Source organism: Sprattus sprattus (genome assembly GCF_963457725.1).
Source record: "Sprattus sprattus genome assembly, chromosome: 16".
Taxonomy (NCBI): domain Eukaryota; kingdom Metazoa; phylum Chordata; class Actinopteri; order Clupeiformes; family Clupeidae; genus Sprattus; species Sprattus sprattus.
This window is the reverse complement of record NC_137914.1, coordinates 25,303,428-25,323,163: the sequence shown is the minus strand read 5'-3', so window position 1 is coordinate 25,323,163 and position 19,736 is coordinate 25,303,428. Positions and strand designations below refer to the sequence as shown.

Below are 19,736 nucleotides of genomic sequence, written 5' to 3'. Positions count from 1 at the left end.
TGTGTGTGTGTGCGTGTGTGTGTGTGTCTGTGTATGTTTGTGTGTGTTTGTGTGTGTGTGTGTGTGTGTGTGTGTGTGTGTGTGTGTGTGTGTGTGTGTGTACATTTGTGCTTCTATGTGTTGTGTGTGTGTGTATGTTTGAGAGTGTGTCTGTTTGGACAGCAGTGTGGCATGATATCAGGCCAGTGGAGGTGTTCATGTAAACATGGGAAGCCTCTGGTGGGAGGGGGAGTGGTGCCGTGACCCTGTGGAGGGGTCAGGGATAATCCTGCTTACAAAAGCTGGAGACACCTACCTTTCTCCACTGGCTAGACCTAGCACAGCAGCTTAGCTCCACACACTGGGAGAATATCTCAGTTTAAAAGGATTGAGAGGACTTTCTTACAAATTGGTGTCCTTTCTTGAATAAAACACTTTAGGCAGAAGAGTCAGACCAAAGCCATTGCCGCTGCTGATCTCTCTGGACCAGATGAAACCAGGTGGGGTTCCGCATCTTGCCATTTTAGGATGAGTTGGTACTCGGGGCCAAAAAAAAACGGTTCTGTCCCTAGTTTTGTTTTTTTCCTGAGTGTGTAATTTATCTCTGGCTTTGTGTGAGTGCTCCAGCACGAGTCGGAGGCGTCATTTGTGATTGGCCAGCCCGGTGGAAGCAGTATGGTGGGGAGTGAGGAGCTGATGTTGATGGATGAACGCTGCTCCACGCCAAATGCAATCATCTGGCTTACGTGCTCCGGGTGCTTGTGATTGATGGTGTAGGAACCCCACCCAAAACTTCAGAATAATTCCTTTGTTAGTGCGGCGGTCCGTCCCACAGGCCCCGTGTCAATGGAGGGTTTTAAGTGCAAGCGGTAGATATCTGTGACAGTAATCTCTGGCGCACCTCGTATGTGCATTCGACACGACGTGAGCATCGGTAACAAAGAGCACAAGACTGCACAAAGGCCTTTGTTTGTGGAAGTGGACAGTCCATGTACAAACTTAGCTCAGTGAGAATATATGCCACCATTTCCCCAAGATCTTTTTCAGCAAGATATAAAAGCCAGCAGGCGCTTCTTCTGCCGATGCGGTGGAGGTGCAGCTGTCGATACGGCTCAAGATGGATAGCGCCTCTGCATGCCTATTGATTCTGAGCAGGCCTGAGATATAAGTATCATTTGTCATTTCTGAGATTATGCCGAGCGCTAGTTAAAACCTAGTGTGGGGAGATGGCCATGCCTGGGGAGTGGTTGGTTGAATGTCTTTGTGTGTGTGTGTGTGTGTGTGTGTGTGTGTGTGTGTGTGTATTAGAGAGTGTGTGAGAAAGAGAGAGAGCGAGAGAGTGAGCGTGTCTGGGCTTTGATGAATGACTGTATGGTGTTTCATTTTTTTTCCTCTCTGTGTGAGAGAGAGAGAGAGGGGGGGGTGAGAGAGGGAGCGGAGTGCCTGGGCTACTCTAACTGTTATTTGCCTTCACCGTGGTCCAAGAACAACAAGGCGACAGGCCCAAGGACTGTGACAGCGGTCGGTGAGGGCTGTGACGTGCGTCTGTGTGGAGAGCTGGGTGGTCCACACCGGAGGGCCCTCAGCAGGCCGCCTTGTCTTGAGAGAACGCCAGACTCACTGCAGAGCGGCAGCGTCAAAGCAGCACCGTGGGCTCCGTGCTCATCGCATGTCACACGTTCAAGCATCCTCACAGTCTGTGCCACACAAGGGTCAACACGCTGTACAACTGGGCCACTTCTGTTGTTTTTAACTTGGATGTTGAATTTGTGATCTTCAGCTCATCATTTTACCTGCAAAGGTCACATTAGTGTTATTATTTGTATTTTTTTTTACAGAATAAAACCCTGGTTTCCATAAAGCCCTTGTGAGACAAAATTCACTTGTAGAAAGCATGAGTAGAGGGGGGTAGTACTGATAGATAGTATGTGTGTTGTCCCCCCTGTGGCCACACTTGGATGAGATGCAGGCATCGACTGGCCAGTGAGAAGTTCTGGAATATTTCCGGTGGGTCGGTCAGTTTTATAGCCCAACACATTTCAAACTAGGGCTTTGATATAGCTCAGACAGATATTTAAAAGGCCATCTTATCTGCAGCGACACGGCTGGTGCAATCTGTAATAGCAGTAAGGACTCAGTCAGTTCATCACATGTGCTATCTAAACAGAGAGAAAGAGGAACTCTGCAGCCAGTGGTGCCGTATAAGGAGCGGCAGAAAAAGACAATTTAAAATAATAAAGTTTTCAAATTGAGTCCCACTGTAGCTTTGACAATTTACAAGGTTTAACTAGTCAGTGCACAAAGGTTTAGAGTTAAGTTTCTCAAAAGTGCTAACGCTTTGGGAAAGAAAACTCACCTTTTAAGACTGTCTGTAAATGGGTAAAATGAAAATGTGAATTTGTGATGAAACTGATGAACTATCCCTTTTTCTGAACTAGTGAGAATGGGCTGCTAATTTCTCTAGACTACGCCTACCCCGTCAATTCCTTTTCCTATTATAGCCTATAAGGCACACATATTTGATAGCCAGCCCAGGAGTCATACATTATGTCTGCTAAATACTTCCTGTAAACTCTAAACAAACAGGTGGACATGGCACTGAAAAGGACAGGAAAAGGAGGAAGCAGGAGCCATCACAGTCTCAGTGTGATAGCGAAACACAAACAATACAAATATAACAGATTGTGTTTTTTAATTAGTGATTCTTTGATCGATAAACATGTCAGTTCGAATTTGCCATATCAAATCGGGGCCACTTGACAGCAGATTCCCGTGTTACTTTTTTGTTGCCAGTCTACCCCCGATGAGATGCTAGTGCCTGCTTCATTACTGTATAGATAATCTTTGAAGACCATTTAAGATCACACCAGACCTCCGTCAGTGAATAACGGCTGGCTCACAGACACAGTCACTTGAGATTATCGAGCTCCTCCAACACAAATGGGGTTGTCTGGACCATGAGGCGGAGGAAAGGCTGCCCAACGTGTGTGTCTTTTTTTGCTTTTTTTTTTTTTTTTTTACTAATGTTTGTCATTTTAGAAATGTCCAGAAAAGCATCCTAAAATATCTCCCAGAGCTGCCAGGGAACCCATATTGAAATAAGAGACAGAAGCAACAAAACAGAAATCCTCAAACGTAAGAATGAAGTAATTACTAAAGGTGTCCATCAAGCTGCATGTGAAAATGTCCAATGTGATAGATTTACAACTTCAAAACCTGTCAGAATATAATTACTCTTTCCAACCAAAAAGTGTATTGGTGTGAGTGTTTGTGTTTCTCTTTGAGTGTGTGTGTGTGTGTGTGTGTGTGTGTGCACACGTATGTGTGTGTGTGTGTGTGTGTGTGTGAGTGCGTGTGTTTGTGTGTGTGTGCGTGTGTGTGTGTGTTTGTGTGTGTGTGAGTGTGTGTGTTTGTGTGTGTGTGTGTGTGTGTGTGTGTGTGTGTGTGTGTGCACAAACGTGAATATGTTTGTGTGTGTTGTACATTATTCTCCACCTTTGTAAGGGGTAGCATAGTAAGTCTTGAGCCGAGTGACTGTGCCTGCAAAGCACCATAGGAAGACTATTGTTACTTCAGTTCCATTTAAACCTGCCAAGCTAGCCACTTCCAGCTGGAGAGACAGCACTCTGTCCTTAAGACCTATCCATGACGATCACACACAGGCAGGCACACAGAGACACACAAGCAAATACACTCAAGCCTTCCTAACGACCATGGGAACGAAGATTTTGGACAACAGTAACAGAACAGCCTGCCCTACGTGGTTGACAGTGATTGGCATTCATGTGCTACTGTAGGTCTTTGCATTCTAGTATTTAAAATAATCCCACAAATAGATTACACTATTCTCTCTGAGTGGAAGAGCTCCTAAGCACACGAGGATGTCAGTTTCATCACGGCCCCTTATTATAAATCTCCTTTTCACGCAACACTTCCACTGATGTTAATCACCGCATTCGTGTTTTTTTTTTTCATCCTTTCCAACTGCATCTCTCCTCTTGTGCTGAAGGCATTAGAGCAGCCTGTGTGATGCCCCTCTGTTCTCTCCATGTGAAGAAATAGTGCGTGAATTGATAGATTCCTTGTCCTTGCCCCACTAATGCCCTTCCTGGAACTGAACAAACAGGCGTTGCGTGCAGGGTGCGTGGGACAGATGTTTGGCATTACTCTCACCCCGATGCTCCTCGGCGAGGGCTTCAGACATGCGCGGCTGATGGGGGACGCCACTCAAGCGCCCCGCGCCCGGTCCTGCCGGGCTTCAATCTCTTGTCTTTCTGTCTCTCACTCTCCTCTCTTTTCTCCATCTTTGGATTGTTCTCACTGGGTTTATCTCCCCTCTCATCTCAGATCTACATTTAGATCTCTGGTCTCAAAAGAGTTTCTCAGTGTTTCTTGTAACAGCATTTAGCATTCGCATTGTGTTTCTCTCTACTTGTTTGGTTGTGTTAGCTTGCGTTGGTTGTTTGAAGTGTCTGTTGGCCCTGCGCGCACGTGTGTGTGTGTTTGTGTGTGTGTGTGTGTGTGTGTGTGTGTGTGTGTGTCTGTGTGTGTGTATGTGTCTGTGTGTGTGTGTGTGTGTGTGTGTGTGTGTGTGTGTGTGTGTGTGTGTGTCTTTGTGTGAAGTGTAGTGTAGGAGTGACATTATCACTCCTCTTTCTGCCCTATCTCATCTGGCTACGGTGAGCCACAGGCGGAAGTGAGCTCTGGGGCCGCCACCGGGAAACTGCCTCTTTAATTACCATTCATATCAGCACAGCGAAGGAGGGAGAGAGAGAGAGAGAGAGAGAGAGAGAAAGAGAGAGAGAGGCGGTGTTCACTTTTTAATTAAGGCTCGGTAGTGTAACTCGTCAATGTACATTATTGGAAGAATGAACGTCAATGCCATTGCTTTTTCTCTGCCTCCTTTATCTCTGTCAATGACTCAAAGACATGATTTATGGTTGGTCTCCGTCTTTCAGGCTCATCCATCACGAGCCGGCTGTGCGGTGCGGGCGCCCGTTGTAAATCATTCTGAAAGCCTGTCACTCATTTCCATTAGCCGCTCCTCTGTCGCCCCGGTCCCCGCCTCCCCTCAACCTCACACTCACCCTCACACACACACACACACACACATACACACGCGCGCACACACACACAATCTTACAGCCCCGGTGTACAACCTCCAGCCGCGCTAGGTATCAGTTCCGTTCTGTTGCCTCCTCCTTAGAGACCGCCCACTTTCTTTTCAGGGAGTTAACCGTTTTCTGGCTGGCACTCTGGTTAAAGAGCACTTCCTCATGCTCCTCCATCAGTCCCTGTCCTGTGACACCCTGACAGTTGCCAAACAAAGGAAGGTAAAAAAGGATGCAAGGAGGGCACCCCTGCTCATTACTGTCTTCTGAACAGCTGGCCTTTATACACCAGAGATCAGCACTTAGAACGGAGTCTTCTAAGCATCAGACTTGCCTGTTTTGTGAATAGTGAATTTTTAAAAAAAATTTTTTATCAAATCCCGTTCTTGAGTTTTGAACGAAAGAATTTAAAGATTTAAATAATCTTCCTTGTTTTAAAAACAGATTTCATTAATCAAATGATGCAAACTATTACCTAAGAAAAAGCGTCCTGCTTCTGCGTGTTGAAGTGCTCAGCCAGGGTTTACTATGTCGACATTCTCACCAGAACTATGCAGGTGCCTTGCTTTCAATCCTAGCAAACAACGATTCGCTTTTATTTCCATTTCTTTTGAAAAATATTACTCCTTCAGCCAGCCAAGGCCTAAACTTTCAGCTGCAACTTTAGTCCTTAAGCAGCTCTTTTCTAGCGCTGCTCCTCTCTGGGCTGCACACACACACACACAGGCAGCAGCTCAAAGAGAGCCTGTCAATCTCCCCTCAATAGCTGTTGCAGCTCCGCGGGGTGCTGCTCGGCCTCTCCATTCAGCAACGGCTTTTTTCATTCTAATCAACACTGAGAATATCAACACTGCAAAATATCCACTAACAGCAGCGTGTCTCTGTTAAGAGAGGGAGGGGTGAATGGAGGGGGGGGGGGGGGGGGGGTTGCGGAGACTTTTCAGGGATAGGGGGGGTTGCCAGCGCATCTCAGGATCTGGGCTCACATTGTTTTTGGAGGAGGCTGTCAGAGGAGTGACAACACTTGCGGGGCTGATCCAGGAGTTTGCGCCACACCGGAAAAAAAACAGCGGGCCCTAATCATTTTGCCAAGGATGCCTGACAACAATGTGTTCATCTGTGTGTGTGTGTGTGTGTGTGTGTGTGTGTGTGTGTGTGTGTGCGCACGCATGTGTGTGTGTGTGTCTGGCAATCGCTCTCGACAAATTTGCCATTAAAATGAATGCACACAAAAGTGGGGAGGACTTTGGTGGCCAGGATTTTCCAAAACATCTTCAAAACCTTTTCTTCTTCATCATCTTCTTTCCCCTGTTCTCTCTCTCTCTCTCTCTCTCTCTTTCTCTCTCTCTCCAGCCCTTTGGCTGCCTCCCATCTTCAGTGGAGGCTAGATATGAGCCGTGTCTCGGGGCCTCAGAAGCACAAGCAGCTGACAGAGGCGCTTCTCGCTCCCAAATTTACAGTGGAGCCTCATTGTATTTAATGAAGGGAAAAAGTGGCAATCTACTATTAATGAACTTGCAATGTAAAAAAATGCCTTCTTTGCTGAAAGCAGCTCAAAACTGCTGGGATAGGAGAAGCACCATGTTGGAAGAGGTCCAGACCCTAATGAAAGATCCATAGAGAGGCTGGGGGGGGGGGGGGAATGCAGATTGTTTTGATGCAACACACAAGCATGCTTGCGTTTGTTACCTTCGTGCATCCACACTCTGGCCATCAGTGTGGTTATTGTTTAATGTCACTGTTATGGCGTGGTACAGGTAAAACAAGACATCAGTTTCAGTCAATAAAAGAAAGACACCAACACACATACAGGAGCACCTATCAATGTAAACCAATCAAGGATAAATCATTTCTCAATCTCTTAATCTCTTTATTCACCCAAAGAAAAGTGTGTCTGTGTTGTGTGTGTGTAAATCTGTGTATGAGAGAGAGAGAGAAAATCAGACAGGTAATTCTGCTGGCAAGTCTGCCATTGTAACCCCTTAGTAAGTCATGCATGTGTAAATGCTTACCTCCCTCTCTGCAGACACCCACTAATCTGTGTGAGCATTCACCAACCTCCACCCACCCCAGCCTTTACACACACGTGCACTCTCACAGCCGCCTACACACACTCACCCACACACTCACACAGACCATATTTATACACACAAATACCACTTTTGCTTATAAGCCCTCCGCCCTCCGCCCTCCCATCCACACACATCACTGTCACAGACAGTAGGCTGCTCTGTCTGTCTCCAGCCAAGGCTTCTGCGGCGGGTCTGTGTGGCCAGGCCTGTGATGGCCTGAGTTGTGAGGCAGAGGCAGAGGCAGCCGCCCTTTACTGGGGGCGAGCAGAGGATGGGCCCTGGTCCTGCACAGAGGAGCCCAATCAGATCTGGCCGTGTCCCTCCCTTTGGGACTGGGGACTGGGCACTGGAGGTGCTCCTGAGGAGGTGTCTGGGAGTGACCTGGAGAGGCAGAGGCAAAGGGGGAAGACAAGATAAACAATGGATATAAGTGAAGCTTTTTCAGAAGTTGTAGATTTTGGATGTTTATTAATCTCAGATGTGGAATATATGTGAGCTATTATTTTAGACAAATTACATTTTTATAAAGATATTGAAATTGCAAGTAAGTTCAGATGGACCTACATGTGCCGAAGCTATTTAAAAGAGAGGTACATTTTTATGGGCTTAGTTTTGGAAGGAGAAACTACAGAGGGACTCAAAGGCAGCAGGAGAGAAGAGAAAGTACAAATGAAAGAAAATCTAGAATCAGCATTTAAACTTGGTTGCTGAATGTGCACTTCTCTTCCCCATCTTATTAGTCTTCTTAGAGAGAAGAGCAAGGGTTAAGCTGAGGCTCCTAACATAGCATTTCCCAGTTAGCATCTCCCATCTCTTAGCATTCTATGAAGACTGAAATTTCTGCTAGACGTGTGCACTGAATATATTGCTGAACTTGGTCACATATTCAGTCAAATTTAATAATCACAGAGAGAGAGACTTTCAGGTCTGTTTCAGGGTATTCTTTTTTCTTTAGTTGGACAGTATCTGTCAACTAAATGATAGTGCTTTTCTCTATTTTAGTAGTGCTGTTGAATCGATATAGCCGTTCCATGACAACATGTATTTAAAAAACCAAAACAAAACAAAATACATGTCAAACAGGATTAGATGAAACTGGGTAATCAGTCTGTCTCTCCTCTGCTGCCGGCTGTATCTGTGTGTTTTCTTTTTTCTTGCTTTCATTAAACTCGTACACAAAATTCTGCAGCATCAGAGCAAAAACTTGCTTTGGTAATCTCTACATGTAATCAGATTTGGGCCGAATGAAATGCAAAGCTAAAAACAGTAATACCAACAGTAGCCCGCACTGCACATGCTCCTTGGATATGTTTGGAAATATTATCTGTCTAAAAATAAACTGAAGAACTGAAAGTTGTCAAACTTGATCAACCTTCTTCACATTGCTAAAGGCAAAGTTCAGGTTGTTCAGAATAGCATGATTTAAGGTTCTGATGTGTATTACTAATTAAATAAATATAATAAATATTACACAAGAGTATTTTCTTAGGATTATTACATTGTTTTTAGGGTTTTTATAAACAAATACTGTAAAAGTATATTTTGTATTCCCTTTTGTCTTTAGTTAATGACTGGCTAGGTGATTCAGTAATTCAGTAGCTTTGACTTTGAAGATGATGTCTACGTTGGTTTAGTTAACATCACCAGTTTTATTTCCTGTTCTGTCTGTACAAGTGTGTGTGTGTGTGTGTGTGTGTGAGCGTGTGTGTGTGTGTGTGTGTGTGCGAGAGAGAGAGAGAAGGAGGGAGAGAGCTGAGACTGCAGTGAAGGAGTCTCACTCAGCCTCTGCTGCCTCTCAGCTCTCATCACACAGTTGGGGAAGTGATGCGTCCAGGAGCAAAACCTTCCAGCAGCTGAGAAAGAGCAGTACCTCTGCCAAATGACATCAAACACAAACACAGAGAGAGAGAGAGAGAGAGAGAGAGAGAGAGACAGAGAGAGAGAGAGAAACAGCGAGAGAGAGGAGAGGAATTCTGTGACCTTAATTTGTAAAAGTATATTTACTTGTAATCATATTGTTGTACATGATGTACATGTCGTGTAAATTGACAATGATTGCATGATTAACTCTTTACAGAAGTCACCCATTAAATGTTTGCCTGGCAGTGCAGAACAAATGTAGTTATCTAGCTGAATGCCTTAACCTCCAAGTCGTCATTCACATCCAACTGTCAAACACTCAAGAGTGATCGACACTCTGTCATCAAACTCCTTTTGTGATATATAGATAAAGACATTTAATGTGGGGTTGAGGATGAGTGATTAATGACAGATATTCCCACAGATTTTTCATAAATATTTATACTGTATTTATAATACTATATATGCATATATATAAATATATTTAAGTTTGACTGTGCATAGGTATACCTTTTTATACAGTATCTGTATAATACTGATTCTATTATGGCAAAATGTCCAAATGTCTGTAACTTTTCCGCCATGCCCTCTGTGAATGGTGGGTCTCTATTTGATTATATTAGGCCATTAAATATTTCATGTGTGGGTGTATGAAAGCACTACGTTTATCTGCATGAGTGACTCCTGTTTAGTGAAGTAGGTAATTCGGCTTTAAGGAACATGTCCGTCATGCATACAAAAATGAACCATCATCTTTCAGTGGCATGGTGTCCAGGTCTGACCCCACTGCACCACTATCTCATTTTCTGCCTTTCTCTTTTCTCCCTTACTTGCCCTCATTCTGCTTCTCCCTCTCCGTCTCTTTCGCTCTCTATAGTTCTTAAGGCAACCCTAAATCTTCATGTTGCTCATGCTTGCCGTTACGTGACTGTGTATAATGCAGGGGATATTGTTTCCAAGTATATTTCTGAAAAGTTCAGTGGAAAACTTCAAATGAATTTTGACTTCATGAAACAGTAGGCGTGTTTGTAAATGCAATTCTACTTCTTGAAATGAGCTGTAATTCAGTGTAATGCCATTTTATCGCCGGCAAACATTCATTCCTCACCTTAATTAGGTGTGTCCTTCCATGTGTTTGGAGGTGTGGTTGGACATCCTAAGATGAGGCAGGAACAGGAGTAAGGAGTGTAAATAAGCACTCGCTGCCCCAGGCTTCATTGGCAATGTGTTTAATGGAGTCTGTTCAGGACGAGGCATGCCATGCCAACACAATATAGACACTTTGATTGATCTCCTGAACAGCCCACTTCTTTTGGGCAACCCAGAGACCCCCACAGACTTTCAAAGAGGCTGGATGTGGCTCTGTTAGCATTTTTGAGCCTAAACAGAAGCCTTTTAGTTGTACAGCCCAGGTGTGAAATTCACATTTTCATTGGGTTTTCAGCATTGATACATATCACATCAGTTCTAAGGAGAGCCAGATCCACTCCTGTAGACTTCATTCACAGTGTCCAGCATCTCCACCCCTCTGCTAATGGCAGGACCAGAGGCACACGGTGTAGCTACATTTTCTTAGCTATGTACTTGGGGAAGGTTGGCATGGAACGCTAGTGCACTGGGACTTGCGCTGCAATGCAACTTTTGATTGCAAATGGAAGAAACACAAATGAAACTTAACAAAACCTTTCCCTCAATGGTAAAAAAGCAGCACTTCACTTACATGTTTCCATGCTTGACCGGGTGTGTGTGTGTGTTCATGTGAGTGTGTGTGTGTGTGTGTGTGTGTGTGTGTGTGCGTGCGTGCGTGCGTGCGTGCGTGCGTGCGTGCGTGCGTGCGTGCGTGCGTGCGTGCGTGTGTGTGTGTGTTTGTGTGTGTGCGTATACAGGCTTTTTTTGTGCAGGGTACAGCAGGGCTAGCTCTCTCTCACTCTCTCACTTTTTTTTAAAGCATGGCATAAATCCACAAGATGAAAATGTCATGGAGCAGGTTCATTTTGCAAAGAGGTTTTGATTGCCATGTGCTTGTAATTGATTGTTCCAAGGACAGGGGGAAATCTAGAAATGTCATAACAGCGCTGCTTAGGTCGCTCCCACTGCTGGGCAATCAATGGGAAGTAAAAAGAGCTATTGATTTGTGCTCTGCAAAAACTGTAGCCTGAGACACAGGGCTGGGGCCTGGCACGGCAACGCATGACAGAGAGACACAGACACATGGAGCTGTCAGCAGCCCCTCTGATTTACCCTGGGTCCTCTGAAGATAGTCTTACCACTCGGATACTCACAAAAGGGCTGGAGATATTGCAGCTGTCGCCTAGCCAAGTCCCGGCTGCCCTCTTTGGCTGGTACGATCAATGCGGGGGAAATGTTGGCATTCTCAGGGACAAATGTTGATGTTTGTACTGATTTCTCTCAAATATGTTAACATGGCCACCAGAAGGTTAGAAGGTCACTTACACTTGTCTCACAGAGTATGAATGTCAGTAGGGAAATATATAGATGCCCAGCTTATGGTAATGCATTGTGCTTAGTACTTTCATGCATACTTGTAACAAGACTCTTGTTTAATGATTGGAGATTAAAGCGTAATGCACTTTGTTAAGATATCTATGTGGTTTATTTTAATACTTGTTTTCTATAAACTACCCAATACCATTCCTACTTCCTCAATAATGAAGTCTTTCAAGCCAAGATGTAAAAGCTTAAAGCACATGAACATCAATGTATTTGGCTACTAGTTGTCTGTGGTGAGAAAAGGGGAGATGCAAAAAACACTGAACATTATCATGGTGGCCTATTGATAAAGAATGGACATATATACAGTACATGAAAAAATATAAAAAATAAATATCTTTGACATTAACCACCGTTCAACTGTGTGTATAGAACCATCTCTGCCAAGCAAAGCCACTTATCATTGGACAGCTTTGGTGGTTGTGAGAATTTTCTGATTGTCCTATTTCCCATCTAGTCTCTTAACTCATGTCCTCTTTCCAGCCCATCCTCAGGAGTTTGTCCACCCTTAGCCCTCGGCCCCCACCTCTCCACACACTGTGAGGAGTCTGGCTTCAGAGCAGGCCCGTCTCAGAAAGCAGGCTCATGCTATGCCAGGACTCTGTTCCAAAGGATTAATCTTATAAACACTTCAAGTGGCTGATTTATGACAGACACCCCAGGTTTTCTGACCTCTGCATATTCCTGTCTGAGGAGATACATTTGTAGTGACACAGATTGGTTGGTTTACAGGAGTTTATGACATGCTAAATCTCAGAGTCGGTCTGCCAGCCTCTTATTTTGGAGGCCTAGTTAGAACGAGAGCAACATTCACTGGCTTGAGACACCACAGACTGTGTCATGTTTGGTGTGTTGTGTGTGGGTTTTACTCTTATTGTATAAAATCGAAATCATTCAAGTTGACCATCTCTATGCGTATATGCAGGGTAACGCTGTGTGTCTTGTACGTGCACGTTTATGGCTTCCACTCGACTCATAGTAATGTATATTGAAGCATACTCAAATTAATACGAATGTCCCATCTCTTGTCTAGAGTTAAGCTCTGGTTGTTTTATTGACTGATGTATCAATATCTGGAGTGTGTGTGTGTGTGTGTGTGTGTGTGTGTGTGTGTGTGTGTGTGTGTGTGTGTGTGTGTGTGTGTGTGTGTGTGTGTGTGTGTGTGTGTGCGTGCGCGTTTGTGTCCTTTACAAATGGGTAACGTAGCTGCAGCTGGAGAGGTTCCTGCCCTTGCATTTGATCTTGTGGGCCTGAGACCTGCTGCTTGGATAAAAAGCTTCACTTGATTTGCTCTCACATTCCCTCACACAACACACACGATGTTAGTGATGAACTGGGAAGGCCGCTTAGTCATCTAGAGGAAGGGTTCATTGACAATGAACAGTGTGTGTGTGTGTGTGTGTGTGTGTGTGTGTTTGTGACGGAGAGAGAGTGAGAGGGAGAGAGAGAGAGAGCATTTTCTCATATAAGTGAAATAAATCAAATTAACACATACATTTAATCCTGGCAACACCTAACGGCCTAATGTGTGGTAAGACATATTTCAATTGATTGTCTGGTATTTTCATAAGCATTGCCTTATGTCAATGTCAGCTCAGTCACACCTTAATCACAGTCTAGCCTAATGGAAATAAGCAGTGACTCAGAAAGTGGGAGAGTCTAAACAAACTCTTCCATGCTCATGACTGGGAGCTCCACCCTGGACACTGGACAGTCTTCAGGACAGTTAAGATGTCAGCTCAAAGCCAGTCATAGTCAATAGTGCTCCGCCTCTCTGTATATATATATATATATAACTATACAGAAAGGCATGCATAAAACATGATTTCCCCTTTCACATGCCAAGTTTGGAGAGGGTGTTTTGGGAGCAATCTGCCAACTTGGTCAGCCATTTAATAAAAAAAAAAAACTTTTTACGGTAGATCAAGGTCACAGAGCATTGTGAGTCTCTGGTGTCTGTGAATGCAAGTGTCTCCCAGCTCTGCTGTTATCCATGTTTGTTTTGAAAGGCCGAAGCCTGTTTCGATCTCAATCCATTAGCTGGCAGAAGCTCACCTCCAGGCCTTCTCCTGAGGCACTTGTGAAATATTGATAAAAAATGTCTTATTTTCAGAATCCAAAGGCCGTGGATGCTCTAAGGGCTGCAAAGCTGCACTTTTAGTGCTCACGCTCAACTCTCCCTCTTGCTTCCTGTTCAGTAACTCAAAAGGAAATATTAACCACATGAAACGTATAAGTGCCTCATCTATAGCTGTTATGTCCAATGTATTTTTAAGTAAAAGCAGATCTACCAAAAGCTGCTCATAAAATGTATAAGGCAAAACCCTAAATGCAAACTCATCTTTTTCAGTTACTTCAACCAGATTACCATTTTTGAACACACATACAGAGGAAGACATTAGACAAAAATGCGTTTTTTATTGAATGGCATTTAACTTACTGGGTTAATCTTATGACATATTCTCTGGGCCCAGGAAAGTGGTATTTATTGCAGCATTACAAAAGAAATCAGATCACTTGATGGCAAATCTGTCAGTTAAGCACTGTTGTTTAATGATCAGGTAATTGAGGCAATAACGTTAGTGTCAGATAATAATACATAGGTGCATGATACGATTGAGAAGAGCTGGTTATTGGCTTGTCAGGCAGAGTGTAGATGTTTGTGAGGGGGGAGTATCTAAAATAATCATTTTGTCATAATCTGCCAGGCTCATCTTTACAATTTATGCTTTTGCATTTCTGTTTTTGTCACTGCTATTGCAGTAAGTTTATTAGTTGACGTCATAAATGTGTTACATATTTCAATCAATATAATGTTGCAAATCACACATTTTATGAAATCACCATAAAAGAAGGATAGGTTTTAAATACTGGTGTTAGGCTATTTTAGTAAAAGAGTGACATCACTCACACATGACTTGAGTTAACAAAAACAGCTCAGATGAAATGTATTTGGCTTGTTTATATTCAATATTTTTAATTAAAAGTCTAAATCAAAAAAAATTGTGAAACAACCTTCTGCTGGAACAGCTACAGCGATTTGCAGACTTAAACATGAAACATGAAATCTACCACATAATGGCTATTATAACTTGGGTCACCACATCAAAAATCAAAAGATTAAACTGGCATCAATATTGTGACACAACCAACCTGCCTGTCAACCATTAAGGCTTGTAAAATTAGCATTGCTATTTCAATTCAATTTAACTTAACTTCAATGCTTCTGTTCTTTAGTACTTAAAAAAAACATATATATATATATATGATTAACAGGAAATTGGATAAAAACTGATCGTTTCCATTTATTTTTTTTCCAGTTTATTCCCCTGAGGATGAGGCTGGCCTACCAGAGCCCACCATGGAGGATGAGGAGGGAGCAGAGAACGAGCCCCAGACTGAGGAGGACATTACAGACCCGACCACCAGCCCTAAGGCCCCAGAGGAGAAAGAGATGGACAACAAAAGCAGTTACAGCTTCCAGAACTCCCCCCTCAGTGTGTTGTCTAATCAGGAGCTTGAGCTGGAGTCTCACCTCAGCGACAACAGTGACCTTCTCTCTGACTTCAAAGCATCTGTGTCTTCCCCTCAGAGCCAAAAAGAAGACGAAGGCCATGTGACAAAGCTGAAGGAGGATATGCACAGCAGCCTGGAGAAAATGAGAGCTGCCTATGCCAACTTCCTATCAGACTCCTACTGGTCAGGAATTGGAGTTAATGTGAAGCCTAGCAAAGGTACCAGTGGCAAAGCAAACTGCGACAGCACCAATACCAGCAGCACTGCAAAGACTGAGTTTGACTGGCACCAGGATGCTCTGTCCAAAACACTGCATCAGACCCTGTCCCCTAAACCTACTGTGTCCAAGCCCAACCTCTTCAGTTCTGTGCACTTGTACCGGCAGAGTACTAAAGCCTGCGGAGCCGTCTTCACAGGAGCCAGCCGGTTCCGCTGCAAGGATTGCAGTGCTGCCTATGATACTCTAGTTGAACTTACAATCCACATGAACAAGAGTGGTCATTACCAGGATGACAACCACGGCAAACCAAGCATCGCTTCCACCTCCTCCTCCAAAGGCCGCAAGAGGAACCTGCATGACATGGAGGGGAAAGAGGATGCCCAGAAAGTGTTGAAGTGCATGTTCTGTGGCCATTCATTCGAATCCCTACAGGATCTCAGTGTCCACATGATCAAAACTAAACATTACCAGAAAGTGCCTTTGAAAGAACCAATTCCAGTTATCACCCATAAATTAGTCCCACCAGCAAAGAAACGTGTGTTTGAGGTCAATAGGCCATGCTCTCCTGACTCAACAACTGGGGCAGCAGGCTACACTGACGCCCAAAGGGCCTCCTCAGGCCTCCCTTCTAATACTCCCAACAACCGCTATGGCTACCAGAATGGGGCTAGCTACACATGGCAGTTTGAGACATGCAAGTCCCAAATACTGAAGTGCATGGAGTGTGGAAGTTCCCATGAGACCCTACAGCAGCTAACCAGCCACATGATGGTCACTGGACACTTCATCAAAGTGACCAGTTCTGCCTCCAAGAAGGGAAAGCAGTTAGCACTTGATCCACTAGCCATAGAGAAGATGCAACTCCTAGCTGAGCCTGCCTGCATTGAGAATGAGGGAGGAAAGACTTCTCCAAAAAGTGTTGCCTCAGGAGATATAGAGAAAGGTGACCAGAAGGAAAAAACACTGGAAGAAAAAGATGAGGAAAATGAAGAGAAGGAATTGAAGGAAGATCAGAAGCAGATTGATGGATCTTTGAAATATGCATACCTACGGGAGGAGGATTTGGAGCAGGGTGGGTCGGGTGGAGGCGAGGACATATTAAAATCTTTAGCTAACACAGTAGCCTCTGCCATCAACAAAGCCCAAACAGGAACTCCAAGCTGGAGTGCCTACCCAAGTATCCATGCAGCCTATCAGCTCTCAGGGGTAATCAAGAGCACACCCCTCGCAGCATCTCCTCCCATTTCACTAAAACAGACTTTTAACCCCAAGCTGAGGCCCATTGCGCCCAAGGCAAAACTTTATCAGGGAATTGGGGGCCTTGAAGGATTGAAGGGACATCATGGCTCTGACATCAAGAAGGAGAAAGTGGGTAACATTGATGCAAAGGAGAGCCACAGCCTGGACTTAGATCTGGAAGAGAATGTCGACAGCGACTGTCAGGACGATTCGTCCTCCTCTTCAAAGCTGGACGCAGACTGTGGGACTGAAGGGAGAGATGTGATCAAAGACAAGCAGAGCCCAACACTCTCAGAGAGAGGCAAAACATCCCCAAGCCCCCCTGCCAGCAACGGTCACAGTGGTGCCTCAGAGGTCCTCAGTGACTCCCAGGAAGTCCTTAGCATCAACCCGCTAAGTGCTCTACAGTCTGTCTTGAACAATCACTTGGGTAAAGCTAATAAGCCAGCCAATCCAAGAGCTGAAAGCACTCTATCTGCCCGCACACAGTCCATATTTTCAGAACTGAGCAGGGGCCTTGAAAAATCTGTATCTATCCTTGGTTCCTCTAGAAACACCTTTATGTTCACAAACAGCGACCAGCCAATAGACTTAACCAAGTATAAGACCAGCAAGAGAAGCTCGTCTCATGTGCAGACATCCACTCCCATGCCCCAGAAGCATGCACTGTCAGACATCGCTGACATGGTGAAGATCCTCCCTAAGGCCACCACCCCAAAGCCTTCCATGCCATCCAGGATTCCCGCTTTGAAGCTTGAGACGGATGTGAGGCGATTTGAGGATGTCTCCAGTGAGGTTTACTCTGTTCACAAACGGAAGGGCAGACAGTCCAATTGGAACCCCCAGCACCTCCTTATCCTGCAAGCCCAGTTTGCCTCCAGCCTCTTTCTGACATCTGAGGGTAAGTACCTTCTAGCAGACCTGGGCCCGCAGGAGAGAATGCATATCTCAAAGTTTACTGGACTCTCAATGACAACCATAAGTCACTGGCTAGCCAATGTGAAGTACCAGCTCCGCAAAACAGGTGGGACCAAGTTTCTGAAGAACATGGACACAGGACACCCAATATTTTACTGCAACGACTGTGCATCCCAGTTCAGGACACCTTCAGCTTTCATAATCCACCTGGAGTCTCACCTTGGCTTTCAGATCAAAGACATGAATAAATTGCCCGTGGATCACCAGACTAAAGTTGTGACAGAGCCTGAACTGCCCAAGGCTCTGACTGCGCGGGCCTTGGAGTCTGTGACTGCGGAGGAGGATGGGGAGTCCAAGTTCAGATGCAAGCTCTGCAGTCGGACATTTGCTAGCAACCATGCTGTCAAGCTCCACCTGAGTAAAACTCACAGCAAATCACCAGAGAATCATTCACAGTTTGTTGAAATGGACAAAGAGTAGTATGTCCGTGTCTTTTTACCACCTACACTTTTATTGATCCTTCGGTGTCATTGCTCTACTTTTCCTTGATTTGGTTTTGTTACAGGAAACACGGGTCACATTTCCACAATTGCCCCTTGACTTTTCTTTCAGCAGTAAGTTATGTGCTTATTCAAATTTAAGATACAAATTATAGAAAACCATAGAGGATTATATGGACATGGAAGTTGGACTGAAATGAAGTGAAAGTTTTCATTTCTTTTGTGTAAATTCATCAACTGATGTGTGCACCCTGCTCATGTGCTTCACCAGTAACGAACTGTAATACTGCTTGAAACATAATTGCTGATGTTTGCATGCAATAGCTCTGGCTATGACTACTATTTATTTGTATGATATGGCAATTTTTATTTTATAACTTTGTTAAACAAAGACTGTTTTGTTCATTAATTGTAATTTCCAACTCTAGTAAAACACCTGCATGAAGCACTGAGGTGCCAGCGGGTGGCCCGATCCACGGTAGCACATTTACCCAAATGTACAGTATGTTTGCTCTGTAAATATTTTGTGTTGCAAATGATAGATAAGGAAAGCACTTTAATAAATGTTTAATCACCCGTCACCATCAGGCTCAGAATCGGTACATGAGCTTACAGGTCTTGGAAGGTTTGGAAAATAAATGTTGTCCCATAGAAAATGTACATATAGCATTGTGGCAAAGAGAAGTGTCTGATCTTGTGAAGAATTTTGAGAGGAGAGGGGACCCTGCAACTTTTATACCAATATAAATAAAACATTAACATTTTCTACCAATCTGTGTTTGCTTTTTTTAGACCTGCTTTTCACTGATTTATACTCACTGCCTAAATTATTGGATAATGGTTGGAAAAGGTAAACATGGTAACAAAACAAAATGGAAATAAATTATTGTTAACCACGTTCTTTCAAATATTTGATACTGGACTGCAATCAGTATAGTTTTCCTCGACAAAGGCTATGGTTTTAAACATGTTATGCTGACAGAAAATCATGTAGGTCGTTTCTATGTTAACTACATGGCCCATGACTTAAACATGATAACTGATGTTTAATCTGTTCTGTATTTCATATAGCTGAGAATGGTTCAGTTGAAGATGGAGTCATCTGAGTTCACTTCATTTTGTATTAAATTATGACAGAAAGTAGATCACCTATCCCAAAAAAAACCTCCAGTTATTTAGCACAGTGTAGTTTTCTGTATAGCTCTCTGGAAGTTCATGTGCATCTTTTGTGTCTGTTCATGCATGTTATGCATCAAAAAGTGAAATCATAGCAGCCATGACACTAAGAAATCATAGAAATATTAGCTGTCTTTGTAGGTATCAAAGATAAGGTTATATACAAACAGAATTGCACCTCAGCAAAGGTAATTTTTCTTTCTCCCTTTTCACCTTTTTTTAATCTAAGTCTATTTTAATTTTTCCTAATCGTTGTATTTTCATGTAAGCCTAAATTTCAGATAATCAGTTGATTCTATGAAAAGTCTTTTGTACATCGGTATACCAATAAACACCTTCCACTGTGCTCTTATTTTAGCACTATTAAAAATAATGATTTCTAAATCCAATCTCACCTCCCCCCTCTCAACCTCTCTCTCTCTCTCTCTTTCTAAGCAATCAACTCCTCAATTACCAGCGACCATCATATCTGTTTTAGCGCAGGCAGCTGACATTTGATGCTAAATGGAAGAAAGGCGAATGAGCACCACGGTGATTTGAATATCCTGACATCAGCTTGCCCTCTATTGTTGGAGATGAGCAGCCAATCACATTTGTTCATCTGATGAGTTCTAAAGTATTCAGCCATAATTTC

At 43.8% G+C, this 19,736-nt stretch overlaps 1 protein-coding gene across 1 annotated transcript in view; it reads left to right on the top strand.

Annotated features, from left to right (window-relative positions):
• Positions 1-17,906, top strand: part of tshz2 (teashirt zinc finger homeobox 2) — a gene marked incomplete at its 3' end in the record, with an annotated part of 39,867 nt that extends 21,961 nt beyond the window's left edge. Inside the window, exon 2 of the mRNA XM_080853357.1 lies at positions 14,854-17,906. Within this exon, the coding sequence (XP_080709483.1) occupies positions 14,854-17,906 (3,053 nt within the window). The remainder of the gene's footprint in view (positions 1-14,853) is intronic.
• Positions 17,907-19,736: the final 1,830 nt, after the last annotated feature.